Genomic DNA, 18,258 nt, shown 5'->3' with positions numbered 1-18,258 from the left:
TTTTAAATTTCCTTAGTCTTGAATTTAAAAGCACTTTCCCGACCTCAATTCAATTACATTTCGTCACCGTCGAAAATTCAATAAATTTTATTTTCAAATATCATCCTTCTCCTTTGGGAGGAATTTTCTAAAAAAAAACTCCAGTAAAAGATTCATTATCGTTCTATTTCTCTTATACTTGAAATATCGCTTGTCAGGGGAATAAAAAAACAAAACAAACAAAATCACAAAAATAAAAATACTAGACATTTTTAATAAATAAAAGTATTTTCTATTAATTAAAAAGAAATGAAAACAAATAATTTATTAAAATCTCTACAAAAAAAAGAGTGTTCTGTAAATAAATTGAGTTTTCAACTGTCTCTCTCTCTCTCTCTCTCTCTCTCTCTCTCTATAAAAAAAGAATTTATTTTCAACATTTCATTCCTTTAAAAAGTTTTGCTTTTGTATTCAAAGGGAAAACAATTCAAAGTCTCCCGATAAGCGTTAATTAAAGCCGCGTTGAATTGCCTTCACTCAGTGATTCGCGAATCTGCCTCTCGAATGAAAGTAAACCTTTGTATTAAGATATTCAACAATTTCTTTAGGATCTGACGAAAGTGAAGCAATTAGCGATTAATTAATGCAAAAAAAAAATCGACTAACCAAACGGGGAGGACTTTTACTTAAATTGGATGACTCAATGTTTGTTTATATAAAGAAAAACATTCAATAATAATGATAATTATATAAATTAGGTGTTACATAAAAATTACTACTGTTTTGTTATAACCTAATAATGGGTTTAAAAATATCAGTTTAAATATCATTATAACAGCTTACGTTAAGAAATGTTATTAATTAAGAGAAATTAGGCAACAGTGGGCCACTTTTTTCAAAAGAGGTTTTTTTCCGATTTCTCATACATATTTAGAAATAATGACGTGGCTCAAATAATTTTTTAGAAAAACGAAATGATCCATTGTAGACAGTGTTACCCACTGAAGACCACTCTAATTTTTTGGCTAATTTTAGTTTCTTTGAAATTACTTCTTAGAAAACTGAAATAGACCATTGTAAACACTGTGATCACTGATGCCCGCCCTAAAGTTTTGGATACCTTTTGGTTTCTTTGAAATAATTCTTCAGAAAATCGAAATAACCCATTGTAAATAGTGTGGCCCACTGATGCCCACTATAATTTTTCGCCTAGTTTTGGTTTCTTTGAAATAATTCTTCAGAAAACCGAAATAATCCATTGTAAATAGTGTGGCCCACTGATGCCCACGATAATTCTTCGCCTAGATTTAGTTTCTTTGAAATAATTTTCCAAAAAAAATGAAATAACCCATTCTAAACAGTGTGGACCACTGATGCCCACCCTAAATTTTTGGCTAATTTTAGTTTCTTTGAAATAATTCTTCAGAAAACCGAAATAACCAATTAGAAGTAGTGTGACCCACTGATGCCCACCCTAAATTTTTTGCTAATTTTAGTTTCTTTAAAATAATTTTTCATAAAATTAAAACAACCCATTGAAAACACTGTGATCCACTTATGGAATTCATATTTTTTGGCTAAATTTAGTTTTTTTTCAAATAATTTTTCATAAAACTGGAACAGTCCATTGTAAAAACTATGACCCATTGTTTTTTACCCTACAGTTTTGGCTAATTTTAGTTTCTTTGTAATAATCCTTTAGAAAACCGAAATAAAACATTGTAAATAGTGTAGCCCACTGATGCCCACCCTAATTGTTTGGATAATTTTAGTTTCTTTGAAATAATTCTTCAGAAAACCGAAATAACCCATTGAAAGTAGTGTGGCCCACTGATGCCCACCCTAAATTTTTTGCTAATTTTAGTTTCTTTAAAATAATTTTTCATAAAACTTAAACAGCCCATTGTAAACACTGTGATGCACTGATACACTGTAAAAAGAAGGTACTAAAATAGTACCGATTTTAGGTATTAAAATAGAACCAAAAGGTAATTTAGTACCTAAAGTTGGTATTAAATTAATACCTCTCGTTTTACAGTGTGGAATTCCTAATTTTTGGCTAAGTTTAGTTAATTTGAAATAATTTTTCATAAAACTGGAACAGTCCATTGTAAAAACTATAACGCATTGTTTTTTATCCTACAGTTTTGGCTAATTTTAGTTTCTTTGTAATAATCCTTTAGAAAACCAAAATAATCCATTGTAGACAGTATGACCCACTGATACCCATCCTAATTTTTTGGTTATTTTTTTGAAATAATTTTTGATAAAACTGGAACAGCCCATTGTAAAAACAGTGACCCATTGATGCCTACCCTAATTTTTTTGGTTAATTGCAGTTCTTTTGATATAATTCTTTAGAAAAAGGAAAATAACCTATTGGAAATAGTGTGGCCCACTGATGCCCACCCTATTTTATTGGCTAATTTTTGTTTTTTTGAAATAATTTTTCATAAAACTTAAACAGCCCATTGTAAACACTGTGACCCACTGATGGCCATCCTATTTTTATCACTGATTTTAGTATTTTTGAAATAATTTCAAACTGTGACCCACTGATCCCTACCCTATAGTTTTGACTAATTTTAGTTTTTTGGAAATTAATTTTCAAAAAAAACCGATATGATCCATTGTAAATAGCGTGGCCCATTGATACCGACTCTGATTTTTTGCCTAATTTTAATTTCTTTGAAATAATTTTCCAACAAAAAAAATGAAATAATCCATTGTAAACAGTGTGGCCCACTGATGCCCACCCTATTGTTTTTTTACTGTTCCAAAAAATGCGTAGTGACGAGATGGTTCAAATATAAAACTTTTTTCTTAAAAAAAAACAAGAAAAAGATAGAGAAAAAAAGAGAGGGGGGGATAATAAGCATTTGAGAACATATTATATATATATATATATATATATATATAGCGATTATAGGATATAGCAATGCCAAAGTAATTAGAGCGGCATTGATTTTAACGAGAAATGGATTTTCAGGTGAAGTCGAACGACTACTACGTCAGTATCGACAAAACCAGGAACTAGTACAAAATATCCGATCGCATTACTATCAGATCATCTATCCAGTGCAGCTTCGCCATCACGAGAAAATGGGGATATCCACAAGAGACGCAAGCGCTCCCAAGGTAAGCCACAAAAAAGAATCATACGATCTATTTTTTTTTTTTTTTTGCTTTTTTTTTGCAGAATATAAGGAATAGGAAAAAAAAAAAGAAAACCACCCCCTCGAGAGCATCACGCGATCCCCGTAATTTTATTTGATTTCCTTTATATTTTTATTTTATCCAAGAAAAGCAAGGACGATCACGAACACCGTCTTCTTCGAATATTATGTCGTCGTGATATATATATATATATATATATATATATATCTTTGATGAATTCTTCGATGTTCTTAAAAAAGTACTTTTCACTTTTTATTATTCCTTATTGAGGAACTCAATTTTTTTCCACAAAAAAAATTTTATTTTATAATTTATTTTATTGAGGTTTAAAAATTTATGATTATAGTAGTATTCGATTTTTTTTTAATTCTTTCACTAAATTAACAATTTTTAATAAATTTCAATTATTTATAAATTTTCAAAAATAATGAAATTTTGGCTGTTTTTTTTTAACTTGCACAATAATGATAACATATTTGTAATATAATTATCCTTTTTTTGCTATAGTTTAATTTTCGTTTTACTGTACTATAGCAAATTTTGATCAAGATTAAACTGCCATATTGCGTCCGCCATTTTGAATATTTCTGATCCATATCCTTTCGTTTTGACTAAGAATTTTCTCGTCCAAATTTACAAAAAATATTTTAATAAAATTCTTTTTCATCTTCTCAATTCATTTAAAAATGCTTCTGAAATTAAATTTTTTTTATCATTATCGTAAATAATTAAAAATTAGTTTTACTTTACTTATAATAAAAAAAAAGAAATCTATTTGATTCAAATAATCGGTTACTTGACTATTGTCAAATAAATATTTATTTGAACCAAAAATAATTTTTATTTGAATTATAAATAAACTGTTTTTGAATCAATAATTTTTGTATTTGAAACAAAATTTAATTGACTCAAAAAAAAAAAGTATTTAGTTCAAGGAAATATTTATTTGATAATAGACAAAGTAATGAATTATTTGAATCAAATAAATTTTTTTCAGTGTATTAATTACAATAGTTAAATTATTTTCTGAAAAATATATACTTACAAAATAAAAAAGTGAAAAACTATCCAAAGATTGGAAAAAATTTGATGAAAACCATTTGGTAACCAAAATTACTTCAAAAAAGTCAATAAATAATAAAAATGATAAATAAAATTTTTATCCTATTGATAAGAACAATAATTTTATAATTTAATAAAAATATAATATTATAATATAATAAAATAGATGATAAATAAATAAAAGTAATATATTTCTCAACAATATCGATTGTAATTATAGTTGAAAAGAAAAATTTAATTTATTTCAAAAATTAAATTAATTAAAAAATATAAATAAAAATTTGCCTGATCAAATAGTAAATAATTCTAAATAATAGGAATAATAATTCTAAATTTTTTTGAATTATTTGAATTATTAATTAAATTCAATTATTTTTTTTTTTGTACAGATAATGTAATTAAAATTTTTTAATAAAAAATTTCTTTTTCTTCGAGGAATCAATTTTGTTTTTTAAATTTTAGGTACTTGTTGAATTATTTGAACTGCCAAAAATGAAATTAAATATCTTTGAAATAATGTTGTATATTTTTGTAATATATTTTAATGCACTTGAAACAGTACTTAAACCCAATCGAAATGCAACGACAAATGGAGTAAAAATTGGAATCAATGCAATAATGTCTAATGCACAATTGCCAAAAATACTAAGCGTTGACGCACCACCAACAATTTTTCTCACACAATAATTTAATGGAATTATTCCTATTATTGAATTAACAATTATACCAATAATTTTATTAATTACAAAACCAATTAAAGAATTGCTATTATTAGAATCTGCCTCAGCCATAAGTTGTGTTGAATTCATTTTAGAAAAATATTTCAAAACAAAAATTTTCAAAATAAAAATTAATTAATAAATTATTTGTAAATAATTTTTTTACAAAAAAAAAATAAATTTTTAACAAATTTGAATAATTTGGTTACGTGATGAAGGTTTTCTTTTTGAATTACAATTTTTCTTCTGAAAAAGAAATTGAAAATTAAAATTATTGGTTAAAATTACACAATCGACATTAACATTTAATAAAATATTTAAAAAAAATTATTGAAAAAATAATTTAAATTTATAAAAACGGCTCTTTTTTTTCACTAATAAAAATAATTAACACGTTTTAAATGTTTGAAAAACAATTGAGAGATAAAATTTATTATTTTGATAATGGAAATTAAAAGAAATATTTTTAAAAATAAATTACAAATAATTTTTTTTGTAAATAAGTGAAAGTAATTGCAGAGTTCATTAAAATTGACGGAAATACAATTAAAAATAATAAAATAACATTTGCGCGGCAATTTGCGAACAATTAAAAAAAAAAAAAAAACAGTTGAAATGTTAATGACATTACTTTACTTTTTTTATATATAATTCTTGTGTGTTTTTTTTATTTTCTTTTTTCTTTAATTTAAGGAGTCATTCATTTGCATAAAATTGCTTTTTTTCACTCAATTATTTAAAGTTTCGTTATACCATATGCTGAAAAATGTGAAAATTCACTTTTAGCAAATTAAACAAAAAAAAAAATTCTTCGTAATAAATAATTCAAGTTGATTATTTACTGTTAAGTATAAAGTTTATATATAAACAACTAGTCCAAGTTTTGTTGTTGAAGAGTCACTGTATTATGATAAGTACGCAGCCTTTTTTTTCTAGATAACAAAATTTACATTTACATTCAAAATTCAAATGAATGACTGATAGGAAGTCTATTAAATCATAAATATTCTATTTTACTATATAGAATTTTTTTTTTCAATGTTATTTCATTAGAAAATATTTTTTTTTTAATTTTTGATAAATTTTATCATCTCAGAATTATTGAAATAAAAAATTTCCGATTAGAGTAATTTAAAATAAAAAATTAGAAAATTTAAAATGAAGAAAGTGTAAGAAACATTAAAAATTACAATTTAACTATTTTTTATTATTTTTATTAACAATAATTTTGAAATTAGAAAATGATGTATTAAAATATAATTTCAAGAGGCAAACAATAATAATAAATTACTACTAATAATAATAATAATAATTAGAAATTAATTACCCTTTAGTTCCAAAAATGTGTAAACTTTTTTTTTTCAACTTACAGTCGAAATTTATATTTTTTACAAATAAGTAGTTATTAGATATTGACGAATCGAATGCGAAACAAAAAGTGGATTTTCTTGTATGGGTACAAATTATTAAAGCACATACGTCACCAAAAGATAAACTGATAAATTCCCTTACTATTATATTTTCACTCATGGATAATAAATGTAAATTTTTTATTTACTTTTGAAATATTAATTTATTCAAACATATATTCATTTTATTAAATGATAAAATAATATTTACATTGAAATTCTATTTTTATCCTTAAATCTCGTTTTTGGTATTTACATTACAAAAAACGGATCAAAAATTAAAAAAATTAATTAAATATTCCCTAGAGAGTAAATTAAATTTAATTTACAAACATAAATTTTTTTTATGTTATCAGTTGTAATTGTAAATTTTCTATTTATTAATTAAATTTTAGATTTTTTTATTTTCTTTTTTTCCTTACTAATTTCCAAAAGAAAATGAAATGTCATATTGTAAACATAATAAAAAAAAGTTGAAATTTTTTTTTTTTTTGTTATTTAATAAAGAATATTGAATGTAAATTAAATATAAAACTAATTTTCCAGTACCCTCAAAGAGGTGGCTTCGGAGACAGCGGATATCAAAATGCTAGGGGAAGACCCAGAGTAAGTTTTAATAGCATTCGTTAGTTAAGTTTATACTGTGGAATATAGCCAATCTTTTACGTGGTATTTTATAAAAAAAAATTATTTTTTTTGTACTTACAGAGTGGAAGACACTATCATCGGACGTCCCTTTTAATCAAGGCCTTCAATCACAAATTTCGCCTAGACTTAGAGCTAAATACGTAAGTAGTTTTCACTTTTTTTTTTTTTCTATTGTGAGAAGAAAATTTTACAAAGAGGAAAAAAAATTTAATTGTAATTTAGTATCATATGGGAACATTATAGCGCCGTCGCTATTTTAGGATCTTACAAACTGATCTTGAGTTTAAAAAAAAAACCATTAGAACATGTGCCATTAGGATATTATAACCGGCTTTTAACGGTATGTTAAGAGTTCGTATTTTTGGGTCCTGGAGTTCGCATACCTTTACTCAATTTTATCCGTGTCATCGTCATTTATCATTTAGTTTTTTTTTGTTCACCGAAAAAAAGTCAGGAATAAATTTTTTATTCTGAAATACGATATGAAACTCAAGTTTTGAATATGAATTTTAAAATGAAAAATTGTTTGGTAAAAAAAATTTGCAGAACTTTAAATGAATTATTTTGTAACTTAATATGTGTATGCCAAATTGAAAAATCGTATAAAATCTGTGAAATTAATATTCCATCATAGAAATTTAAAATTGTACCTTTGGTAAAAGGAATTATATCTATTTAAGAGATATTAATTACATACTAAGAATTTAAGAATATTAATTACATATTAAAAAAGATTAGTGGAGATAAAAATTGACAATAAAAATTTCTAATCATTTTGAACCAATGGAGACTGTTTTTTCCCTAGAAATAAATAATCTCAAACCTTATGTCTAGGTTACAAACTAAGAATGAAAGTGAAAATGATGAACAGACTTTATCATAAATGAATTTTAAACAATAGTTATAGTGTGCTAACAAAAATAGCCCTGGTTAAAATTTTGGACTGATTTCAGATTAAATACATACAGTCTACATTAGTTTTATACGCAAACAATCTGAAAATGATCCGTATTAGTCAGCAATTAATCTGGATGAAAAGATTAATCCATGATCAGTTCGGAATAGTCTAAAATTGAAATGAAATAAATCCGCAATTAGCCTACAACAATTTGATTTTAGTTACATCAAAAAAACAATCCAAAATCTGTTCAGAATAATGCAGAATTTATATGTAAACTATCCGCAAACAGTACGTAACAATTATTATTAAGTACTGTCAAAAAACTGAATTCGACATGAGTCCGTAATAATCTGAAATGTTTATGTGAAAAATCGTGGTATTTATTGGTAATTGGTAAGTGGTATTTATTTGTAATTGAAAAATATTTTTTGGCGAAATTCTGAGCTATATAATTTTCGTTTTATTTAACTTACAAGTAATACAATCCAAAATGAGTCCAAAATAATTCAAAATTTTTATGTAAACTATCCTCAAACAGAACGCAACAATCCGGATTAAGATCTGGTAAAAAATCCTCATCCGAAATCTATCCGTAAGAATTCGGAATTATTATGTACTAAATCATTAGTCGCAGTCTGAAAAAAAATCTTAATCAGAAAGAACTCCGAATTAGTGGACAATCTATATGTAACAAATTCCGATTTAGTTAGATCTAAACTCTTACTTGAAAATCTGTATGTAAAACAATTTGGTATTAGTCCACAACAATGATGATTTTGTACATATATAAATTGGGGATTTTTCCGGACTCAATTTGGATTAAGATATGTGATACCAGATTAAGACCGGATTATTGCTGACTAGTACCAAATTTCTTGCTTACAAATTCCGAATTATTCCGGACTCATTTTAGGTTAAGTTTTTTTATCGACCTAGATGAGTGAAGATTTTTAATTTCGGGTGGAAGTATGTTTGTAAAGATGAAACTTAAAGGAATTGACGAAAGGGACAATACCAAGAGTGAACCATGTGGCATAATTTGACTCAATATGGAAGATTTCACCAGACCCGGATACTGTAAAGATTTACAGATTGAGGACTCTTTCTTGATGACCGCACTTAGTTGGTGCAAAGCGATTTTTCCTATTAATAATAATTCCGATAACGAACGATACTTCAATCTGTTAAATAGGCGTACCTTATTGGTATCTTAAAAGTCCTGAGCCTCAATCGGTGGGTTTTTACTACCAAAACTTCTTAGGCGGACAGGCGGCTTCTAATCGCACGAGAATGAGCAATAACAGGTATGTGATTCCTTTTAGGTGTTCTGGAAACGATAGACTAAAGGAATCAGCATATTTTCCTAAGCCAAGAGGCTCAGAAAACCCACTGAACTTCCTTCGTGCTAGGGATTGTGTCTTTATTTATTAGTTAGTGGAAGTCATAAGCGTTGATACACCCAATTGCATAAATGATGTCCTTCCTTCCGTCTTCTGAGACGGTATTTCGAAAAGTCGTGACACTTATAATATAATAATAATTTTATTAGTGTACACATTGGTTACATCATAAAACAATAAAAATATTATAGAAGTGTCATGACTTTTCAAAATATCGTCAAAATGAAAGGACAGAATTTATGCAATTGGCGATTGAATGATTTAGTGATAACTTCGGATTGGTGCGTGATAGTGTTTCGGCATTGCCGAGGAAGATGACCAAACTTGAACATTTAGAGGAAGTAATTGTTGTAACATGATTTCCGTTAGTGAACCTGCAGAAGGATTATTAATGTATTGCAGTTAAAATGTACACTTATGGAAGCATCGTCTATTTCACATATAAATTTAAACACGTCATATTTATTATCGTGATGTTTGTCTGCAAATAAAATTGTCGAACCAGCCGTCAGTGTTAGCGATTATTTCGTTTATTGTTCTAGACAATAATGTGTTTAATCTCGTAACAGACCGTCATTGCAGGGGTTGAAAGGAAAAGTGCAGTTGGTGGATCGAAAAGTAACTTTTGGAATCGGATTTGGATTGTCTTACCTGGTAAGAAGAGGTTTGTTGAAAGATATGCTTTTGGTGACAGTAGCACCGAATCCTAAGAAAACCAGTAAGAAGAAAGCAACGATTAGATCTACAATAGGGATCCGAGTCGTAACAGGAACAACGTATGCCGACGTACTAAGCAAACTTCGAAGGAAAGTGAATCCGGACGCAGGTCACAGGGTTTGTAACATGTAGGTCGAGGGTACAAGGCCTAAAAGAAAGGGAGATCTCCTGATCAAAATCGGAGGAGAATCCAATAAGGAGGCATTCATTGCTGAGGTTACCAAAATGGTTGGAAGCATGGGGAAGGTATAGATCGTGGATCGACAGGTCACATTGGAAATCCGACGTACTGAGCAAACTTCGGAGGGATGTGAATCCGGACGTTAGCCACAAGCAGGTCTTAGGTGCAAGGATACAAGAAAGGGAGATTTCCTGATCAAAATCGGAGAACACTCCAGTAAGAAGGCATTCATTGCTGAGGTTACCAAAGTGGATGGAAACATGGGGAAGGTGCAGATCGTGAATCGACAGGTCACATTGAAAATCCGACGTACTGAGCAAACTTCGGAGAGAAGTGAATCCGGACGTAAGCCACAAGCAGGTCTTAGGTGCAAGGATACAAGAAAGGGAGATTTCCTGAACAAAATCGGAGAACACTCCAATAAGGAGGCATTCACCGCTGAGGTTATCAAAATAGTTGGAAGCGTGGAGCAGTTGCAGATCGTAGATCGACAGGTCACATTTGAGATCCGCGACTTGGATTGCCTTACCCAGGAAGAGGAGATCCAATAGGCGTTGGCGGAAGTGCTCCAGAACCCAAGCAGCAGGAAGGTGACAGTCCTAAAACCCATCCGACGAGGAATGAAAAAAATTCCTTCTGTTAAATTCATGTCTAAATTGAATTAACCATTGAATTAATTGTAGTGATCCCTCCAAGGGAATTTATAAAAAAATATAATTGCCTTTATTTTTAAGATTCGAATAAAAAAAAATATGTTATCAAAACATTGTTGAGAAGGAGATATAAAAACTGCAAATGAATGCTACGTGTTTAGGAGAAAATTCCCATCGATATAAATCGGAATTTTATTGCTGACTGAGCAGTTATTTCCGATATTTCGAAAGCAATAAAATAGCTTGAGTAAGCAATATTTATTGCGAGGACAGTTCAAGTTCCACAAGCTAATCTTGTGAAATTCTTCAATACAAAATATATGATATTCTTTACATATAATATTGCGTGTATATTTATGTTTGTTTTTTTAAAAATTCAATATACATAAATAAAATTTTATTTACTCGTCATAAAATAAAAACTCTTTTTTTGTTTGATTCAAAAAAAAATTTATATTTAACAAAAATCGAATAAAAATTAGTTTATGTAATCTACTGAAATAAATGTAATTAATTAAACTACTGTATTTTTGTGATCTTTGCAGTTAGAAATATGACTCTAGACTCGAACATTGTAATATTATATTTACAATATATTTTTCCAAACAAAGTCTTTATTTTAATAATGGGTATGAAGTGTTTATTCTCTGCTAAAAAAAATTACTATTTTTCCAAGAACTTGAAAAATGAAAATGTTTACATAAATAATAATAGACTATTGTTATCATTTAATTGTATAAGAAAAGATATGGTTAAGGAAAAAATTGAATTTTTATTAATAATTGTATTTTTCAATATGATAAACGTAGTATGTATATGAAACAATGGCTTCTATTTTACATGTCAATTTTATTTAAAATTAAACTCAATATTATCGAAAAAAAACCGGTTGAGTTTGTCAATTTAAAACTTAGTATTCTTTACAATTGAAATAATTCCACAATTGAAAAACAATTTTCATTAGAAATGAAAAATAACAAAATGTCGTAATTAAAAATGAATTCCCACGAATCTAAATAATCTACTATAACTAATTCTAAATTTTATTTTCCTTTTTTATTATATTAATTAATTTTTATTTTTCATTCTCAAAAAAAAATTAAAAGCTTTTTTGGCAACTTATTAATTACGCTCAATATATATTAATAAAAAAAATAAAGAAATTGCTGAAAAACTAAACGAGAAATACATCAGGAAAAGAGGAAAAATGTGAATTCGTTGCCTCGGAAAAAAGCTCTGAAAAATTGAATTTTACTTGAAATGGAATATAATTTCAAATATACGACTTGATAGCGTTTTCTCTTAAATAAACATGCATTAAAACTTACATTTTTAAGAGTAGAGTTTATTCGTTTTTTATTTGCTGTTTTCCACTCGACATTCATGTTCCTTAATGGATCGAAGCTTTTAGAGAAATATTAAGTAATGAAAGAAACAATTTTTTTTTCTCTTCGTTTGTTTTCATATATATATATATATATATATACCCGAACCTCACAAATAACATTGCATATTATATATGTTTCAGGCAACTTTTAGCACCGAATTTGATTCAAAAAGACTTTTTAGTTGAGAACGCGGAACAAGTTGCAAAACAGGTAATAACAATATTATATTAATTACATAGTTTTTTTACAAAACATTTTTTCGTAATTTTTTTGTAAACATAAAATTACTGGTTTCATATAAAATTTAGAAAATTCAATATTTTTTAATTAATAAAAGTTTTTCCATGAGTAAAATAAGGAAAATATGTTTAAAACTACCTGAGTGAATATGAATATTTCTAAAAAGAAACAGGGTTGAAAAATATTGGTTTTTCTATATTTTTTTAATTTTTACAAAAAATATATTTTTCTATTTAAAATTTTAAATACCTTCAATAAATCGTGATAGTTTATTTAAATAATAATGAAATATAAAAATAAAACATTAGCTCCTGTTATATCTCAGTTTACATCAATTTTTATATAAAATAAAAATCTTATTCAAAGGATTCTTGTTTACCATTAAAAACTTTGATTGTACAGGTCAATGTCAGAATTTTAAAAAATCTGTTTTCTCTTTGTCAAAAAAAAAAAAAAAATTATTCAAATTCTTCACTTGCAGAAGCGTTCTTCGTTAATGCTTTTACAAGTTGGAAAATCCATGGGCTTTGCTAAAAGTTGGCAACTTTTGTCACACAAAGGATACATACATATATAAGAATTGTAAAATATGAGAAAATGTCGACTTTTAACTAGAAAAGTAAACTTTGAAATATAAATTTCCCAAGCTAAAAATGGAAAAAAAAGATATCAAAAAAAAAAAAAAAAAAAAAAAAGAAAACACATAGAAGGTAAAAATATCTGCAATGGAAAGTTGAGCACATGGAGAACATTGTCATATTCATAAAAGTTTTCACGCAGCAGTTATTTTTAGTGAAAGCGAAAGACTGTTTAACGTCGACAAGAGAGCGAGCGGCGTAATCTCGATTTTTATATTTTATACGTAAAAAGGTATATAAAGGAGCGCGCCAACCTCCCTGGACCATTACCATAATCAATGCAGGAAAAATCTTGCTGGAACAGCAACGAGAATATGATGCAAAACTAGTTGAACTTTTTCCTTCTCTCACTCACTCTCTCCCTCTCTCTCCCTCGCAGACCCCATTACACGCTTTTGAAAAATAAATTAAGCTTCATTTTCCGGTAATTCGCATAACAGCTTTTAACTAGTACCGCCACCACCGTGTCGCCGACTAAATTGTTTCCCTCTTCTCCTCCTCCTTTTAAAATTAGTTTATTTAATACCCTCATCGATGCAAGAGGCATTTTTTTCCCTTTTTTACTAAATTGGCCAATATTCGTCATCAGTAATGGAATATCGATGTATAAAATGGATATCGATATGTTCACCTGGGCTCATTTTGATCCGCAGCAAAAATGAACCAATGCTAAAAGACATAGAATGTGGCGCCACCTACTTGACTCATTTTTTGCTGCGGACCAAAATGATCCTGCTAGCTAGATCATTTTGAGCCCGGGTTTTTATTGTGAACTCAAAATATAAACCCAAACAGCACAACCATGTAAAGTCAATTCTATAAAAGAAAATTATGAATTGAAATTATCTCTTATGATAAAGATGATAATGAAAGTAGATCAAACCGTAATTAACTTAGATATAATTTATTATGAATACTGATTTCTGATATTAAAAAAAGAATAAATGCAAGTTTCATGTGAATTATTTAATTTAAATTTTTATTAATTTTTCCTAATCTAGGAACTTATAATTATTCCCCACTCTAATTCCTCAATTTAATTTAGTTGGAGAAATTAAGTTGGGCCAGAGGTTATTAAATGAATGAACATAATTAAATAAAAGATTATTTATTTATTATAAGAATGATATTTTCTTGACAATTAATATTTGTTTAAATGAACAATCATATAATCCTTGTTTTTATAAGGTTTTGTATTATTACTTTAATACGTGTATTGATGGGTCTCCAATTATCTTCTTATAACACTTGATCACCTAAGATTGGATCTTCTATGGAAATTTTACGACCGCTCGTAAAAATTGTTTTTATTGCTTGATAGACACTGGTACCCACGAAAACTTAAACTTTTGAATGTTGACACTTGCGTATATATATATATATTTGTAGAGTAAGGATTTTCCCTTCCGGAATGTTTAATAATAAGTTGAGAAAAATTCGATCCTTGGAAGGAATAAAATAACATAAAAAATGTATGTTATTAATATTGTTTATTGTCACAAAACAAGAAACGACGTTTCAATGACTTGGTTCGTCATCATCTTCTGGTTAAATCTAATGAAAATATTTATAATTTTATTTATAACACCACATTATCTTTTTTTTCTCAAATAATAAAAATACACAAGTAATAACAATTACCAATAATTAGTTGAACCGTTACATCTTTGCGTTAGAAAATTTTATTTTGCTCAGATTAAGCTGGCACGTCAGGTTTATAGACCAGTATCGTCATGACTAAATTGAAAATACAAAATTTAAAATCTAAATGAAATAGAGGAGTCAATGAACTTAGATGTAAACAGCACGTGGAAGTGAAATATTTTCAGAAAAATAGAATCACGAGTCTAATTTGGAAATTAAAGGAAAGTATATTTTGTTTAGATACATTATGTCTTCTTTTTTATTAATAGTGGAATCATTAATTTTTATGTGTAACATTTCTGAAAAACATCGTTTTTTATAATTTTGTTCACGGTCTAGTATAAGAACATTATCCCAGTCAAACTCATGATTCAATTCTGATCGATGTAATCCAACTACTGATTGAGCAGATGTTTTATTTTTAATATTTTTATGCTCATTAATACGTGTTTTTAATGAACGCTTAGATTCTCCAATGTAATTCGCTGGATAGTTTTTACAATTAAATTTATAAACAATGTTCGTTTCATCCCACTTGTCAATAGGATCCTTACCTAATTTTATAATAGATCTTAAATGTTTATTAACTATTGGGATAGTATGTATATTGTATGTTTTTAGAATTTTTGACAATCTAATGAAATTTGAGTTATTATAAGGTAACATTATATTACTTTGGATATAATTTATTAGGAATACTGATTTCCTAATTACAATAATAATGATACCAATCATTAAATATTAAAAAAAACGAATACAAGACTACTCAAGGTCAGGATAATTTGTGTGGGATAATTCAAAACTGTTCCGCGCCACTTCACGTGTTAAAATAAAAGTAAAGGGAACAATTAGTTGAATGCGGAACGATTTAGATATATTAAGTGTAATTAGGAAGAGTCTTGTGTATCACTCCTCAGGTAGTGTAGTTAAAGAATTACAGATCAGTGGATGTCTCGTCGAATGATATGAGAATTAAAATTCATGAGTGTATGTAATTAATTTATTTTAATGACTTACGGGAAAGATTCCCAAAATTCCTTTGAAGTATTCCAAGGGAATCATCCACTAGAACATCGTGGAAACTTTCCTCTGGAATATCAAGGGAACCCTCTTCTAGAATATTAATGAAATCCTCCACCAAAATATCAAAAAAAGATTTTCTTCATAAAGTCATCAAATATTTGTAATTTAGTAAAATGGTGGAATAATAGTAAATCTAATTATACACTTATGTCGAGATATTTATCAAGATCAGCTACGACTGAGCTGGTTCCTTTTTGAAAAATATAATTTTCCTTCTCTAGATTAATCCATTTTTGGGTTTTGTTATAAAATAACCTGGCGTCATTGATTTCATTAATAATTAAAAATCCTAATCAAATAATTGATTCTTTAATTAAATTAAATCAGAAAATATGAAAAATAACTATTTTCTAATGTTTTTAAAACATAAGAGCATAATTTCCATCTGTTTTCATGAGTAACGTGTTTTCTATTTGCTTTCACAAATAACAAGTTTTCATTTAGGATCCATTGATCTAACATGACTAATATTAGTCCAGTAATAGCAGCCAAAGTCGGGCAAACTGAGCCAGAATTTGCGTTTATATCATTCCATCTCTCCGCCAGTATTGGCATTGATTCATAGTTATTCAAATGTACGTACCTAATTATATACCAAATCTCGGTTCAATGCTCAATGTCCATTTAACAAAATTCAGGGAAAAATGAGATATAATGAAAATTGTACTTCAATTTGAATAAAATATTTCGACTGTTTAAAATCTAATTCAATTAGCGATTCTAAAAAATTTTAAGACTACTATAATTTTTGTTGTAAGTATATATATATCATATCAAATTTTCAAAATATTAAAATTTCATACATAAAAATGTTCAACAAAATTTCAATCACATTTGCTTTTCGCAAAAGAGAATTAAATAGAATGTTACATTTATTCATTTTATATACTTTATATTCTTAAATATCAAATGAAAGCTAAAATCATAAACTGATATGCATTGAAACAGAAGTATCGATAGAGTTTAATTTGCTGCTTCCACTGAAATACATTTTGCATATAATTTAACTTGATTATTGAAGATTGTTCAACTTTACTGAACGCCCACAAAATGCCTACCATAATATATCGCTGCTAAGCGAACTTCAAAGGAAACCCACTCTATGGAACTGGAGCCCAACGCAGTAGTTTAAGTCTTGCGATTGCAATTTATTTATACAAGCAACTTCTTTTTAACTGGAATTTTTTTTCTAAAAAGTCGTATTCCCTTCCAGTATGACAAAAAGTATATAAATATTTTCTACTTCTTAAATCAATTTCATGCGTTTACCTAAATAAAAGATGTCAATCTGTTTTTATTATCATCCAGAATGACAGCACAAGTTTATATCAAGCAGATAGAAATCTTTGTCGACCTGGTTAGCAGTCGAAGTTTTTATTTAAATCCGTATAAAATTCTAGTTTAAATCTGTGTTGGTGCTAAAAGTGCCATTTCAGTGACGATGATCGTTTCGCTTTTCGATACTTGAAAAGCCTTGCCTAACTTTGCCATTACTCCTCAAACTGTTTTGTGGAGAAATACTTTTGTTAAAAAAACATTTAGGATTATATCTCATTTTGTATAAATGTTTAGTTATAAATCGTTGATGTGATCATCCAAAACCTTCTATTTAAGGAAAATATTTTTCTGATGGCAAAATTTGATCTTTGATATGCTAAATTTTATTTTGATTAAAATCTTCGTTTATAATTTTCAAAATAAAATAATCAGTTCAGATAAAGGTATCTGTTATTATTTATAATTAGAACTTAGCATGTAATAAGGAGATTGTTAAATTCTTTTCAATTCGGTTTTAAAATTTTGTGCAGAAAAAATTTGACGCTCTGAAGATTTGAACTTTTAATTTACAGAATTCAAAAGAATTTAAAAGTGTCAGCGAAATATCAAAACGGAATTGATAGAAATTGAGTTTCAAGTATAACTGAAATATTTAATCCGAATTAAGTAGAGGGACTTACAACCCTCCCATCTTAAAAAGAAAACATGAAATTGCCTATCTTCAAGTGTAGACACCTATTCTTATTGGTAGAATTCAAAATTATAAATTGTGATTGGTCAAAACTGACGACATACTTTCATCAGATACTTGCAGCTAACTTCAAGTGAGCCTGTGCATTTGGTGGTGCTAGGCACATAATAGCACTACTGAAAAAGTTGTGTATTTTTGTGTCAGTTTGTTATTAATTGTAAGTGATTACAGTGTTTTCAGTATTCAGGATAATTTTTTGTGGTGAGAAAAAATAAAGAATTTAGTTTGTAATTAATTGTTAGTGATTACAGTGTTTTCAGTATTCATGATAATTATTTTGGTGAGAAAAAATTGAGAGTGTTAGTTTGTAATTAATTGTTATAGTGATTTCAGTGTACATGATAATTTTTTTTTGGTGTGAAAAAATTTAGTGACCATTTGTAACTAATT

At 27.6% G+C, this 18,258-nt stretch overlaps 1 protein-coding gene and 1 long non-coding RNA gene across 13 annotated transcripts in view; one reads left to right on the top strand and one right to left on the bottom strand.

The window, feature by feature from the left end:
- LOC127285826 (disintegrin and metalloproteinase domain-containing protein 11) overlaps window positions 1-18,258 on the top strand; it is a 173,284-nt gene that overhangs the window by 87,646 nt on the left and 67,380 nt on the right. For all 12 annotated transcript variants that reach the window (XM_051312025.1, XM_051312026.1, XM_051312017.1 and 9 more), the window contains exons 3-6: window positions 2,969-3,117; window positions 6,893-6,952; window positions 7,055-7,134; window positions 12,375-12,444. In XM_051312025.1, coding sequence (XP_051167982.1) covers window positions 2,969-3,117; window positions 6,893-6,952; window positions 7,055-7,134; window positions 12,375-12,444 — 359 coding nt within the window. The remainder of the gene's footprint in view (window positions 1-2,968; window positions 3,118-6,892; window positions 6,953-7,054; window positions 7,135-12,374; window positions 12,445-18,258) is intronic.
- LOC127285852 (uncharacterized) lies at window positions 3,503-6,471 on the bottom strand. Its single transcript, XR_007843640.1, has 4 exons — window positions 6,265-6,471; window positions 5,780-5,869; window positions 4,202-5,180; window positions 3,503-3,848 (listed from the first exon to the last, which is right to left on the bottom strand). It is a non-coding gene; the product is annotated as an uncharacterized LOC127285852 (long non-coding RNA).

The sequence above is a fragment of the Leptopilina boulardi genome, unplaced genomic scaffold, assembly GCF_019393585.1.
Source record: "Leptopilina boulardi isolate dan_hultmark-lab unplaced genomic scaffold, ZJU_Lbou_2.1 LbouV2_341, whole genome shotgun sequence".
NCBI lineage: Eukaryota > Metazoa > Arthropoda > Insecta > Hymenoptera > Figitidae > Leptopilina > Leptopilina boulardi.
This window is presented reverse-complemented; position numbering and strand designations above follow the sequence as displayed.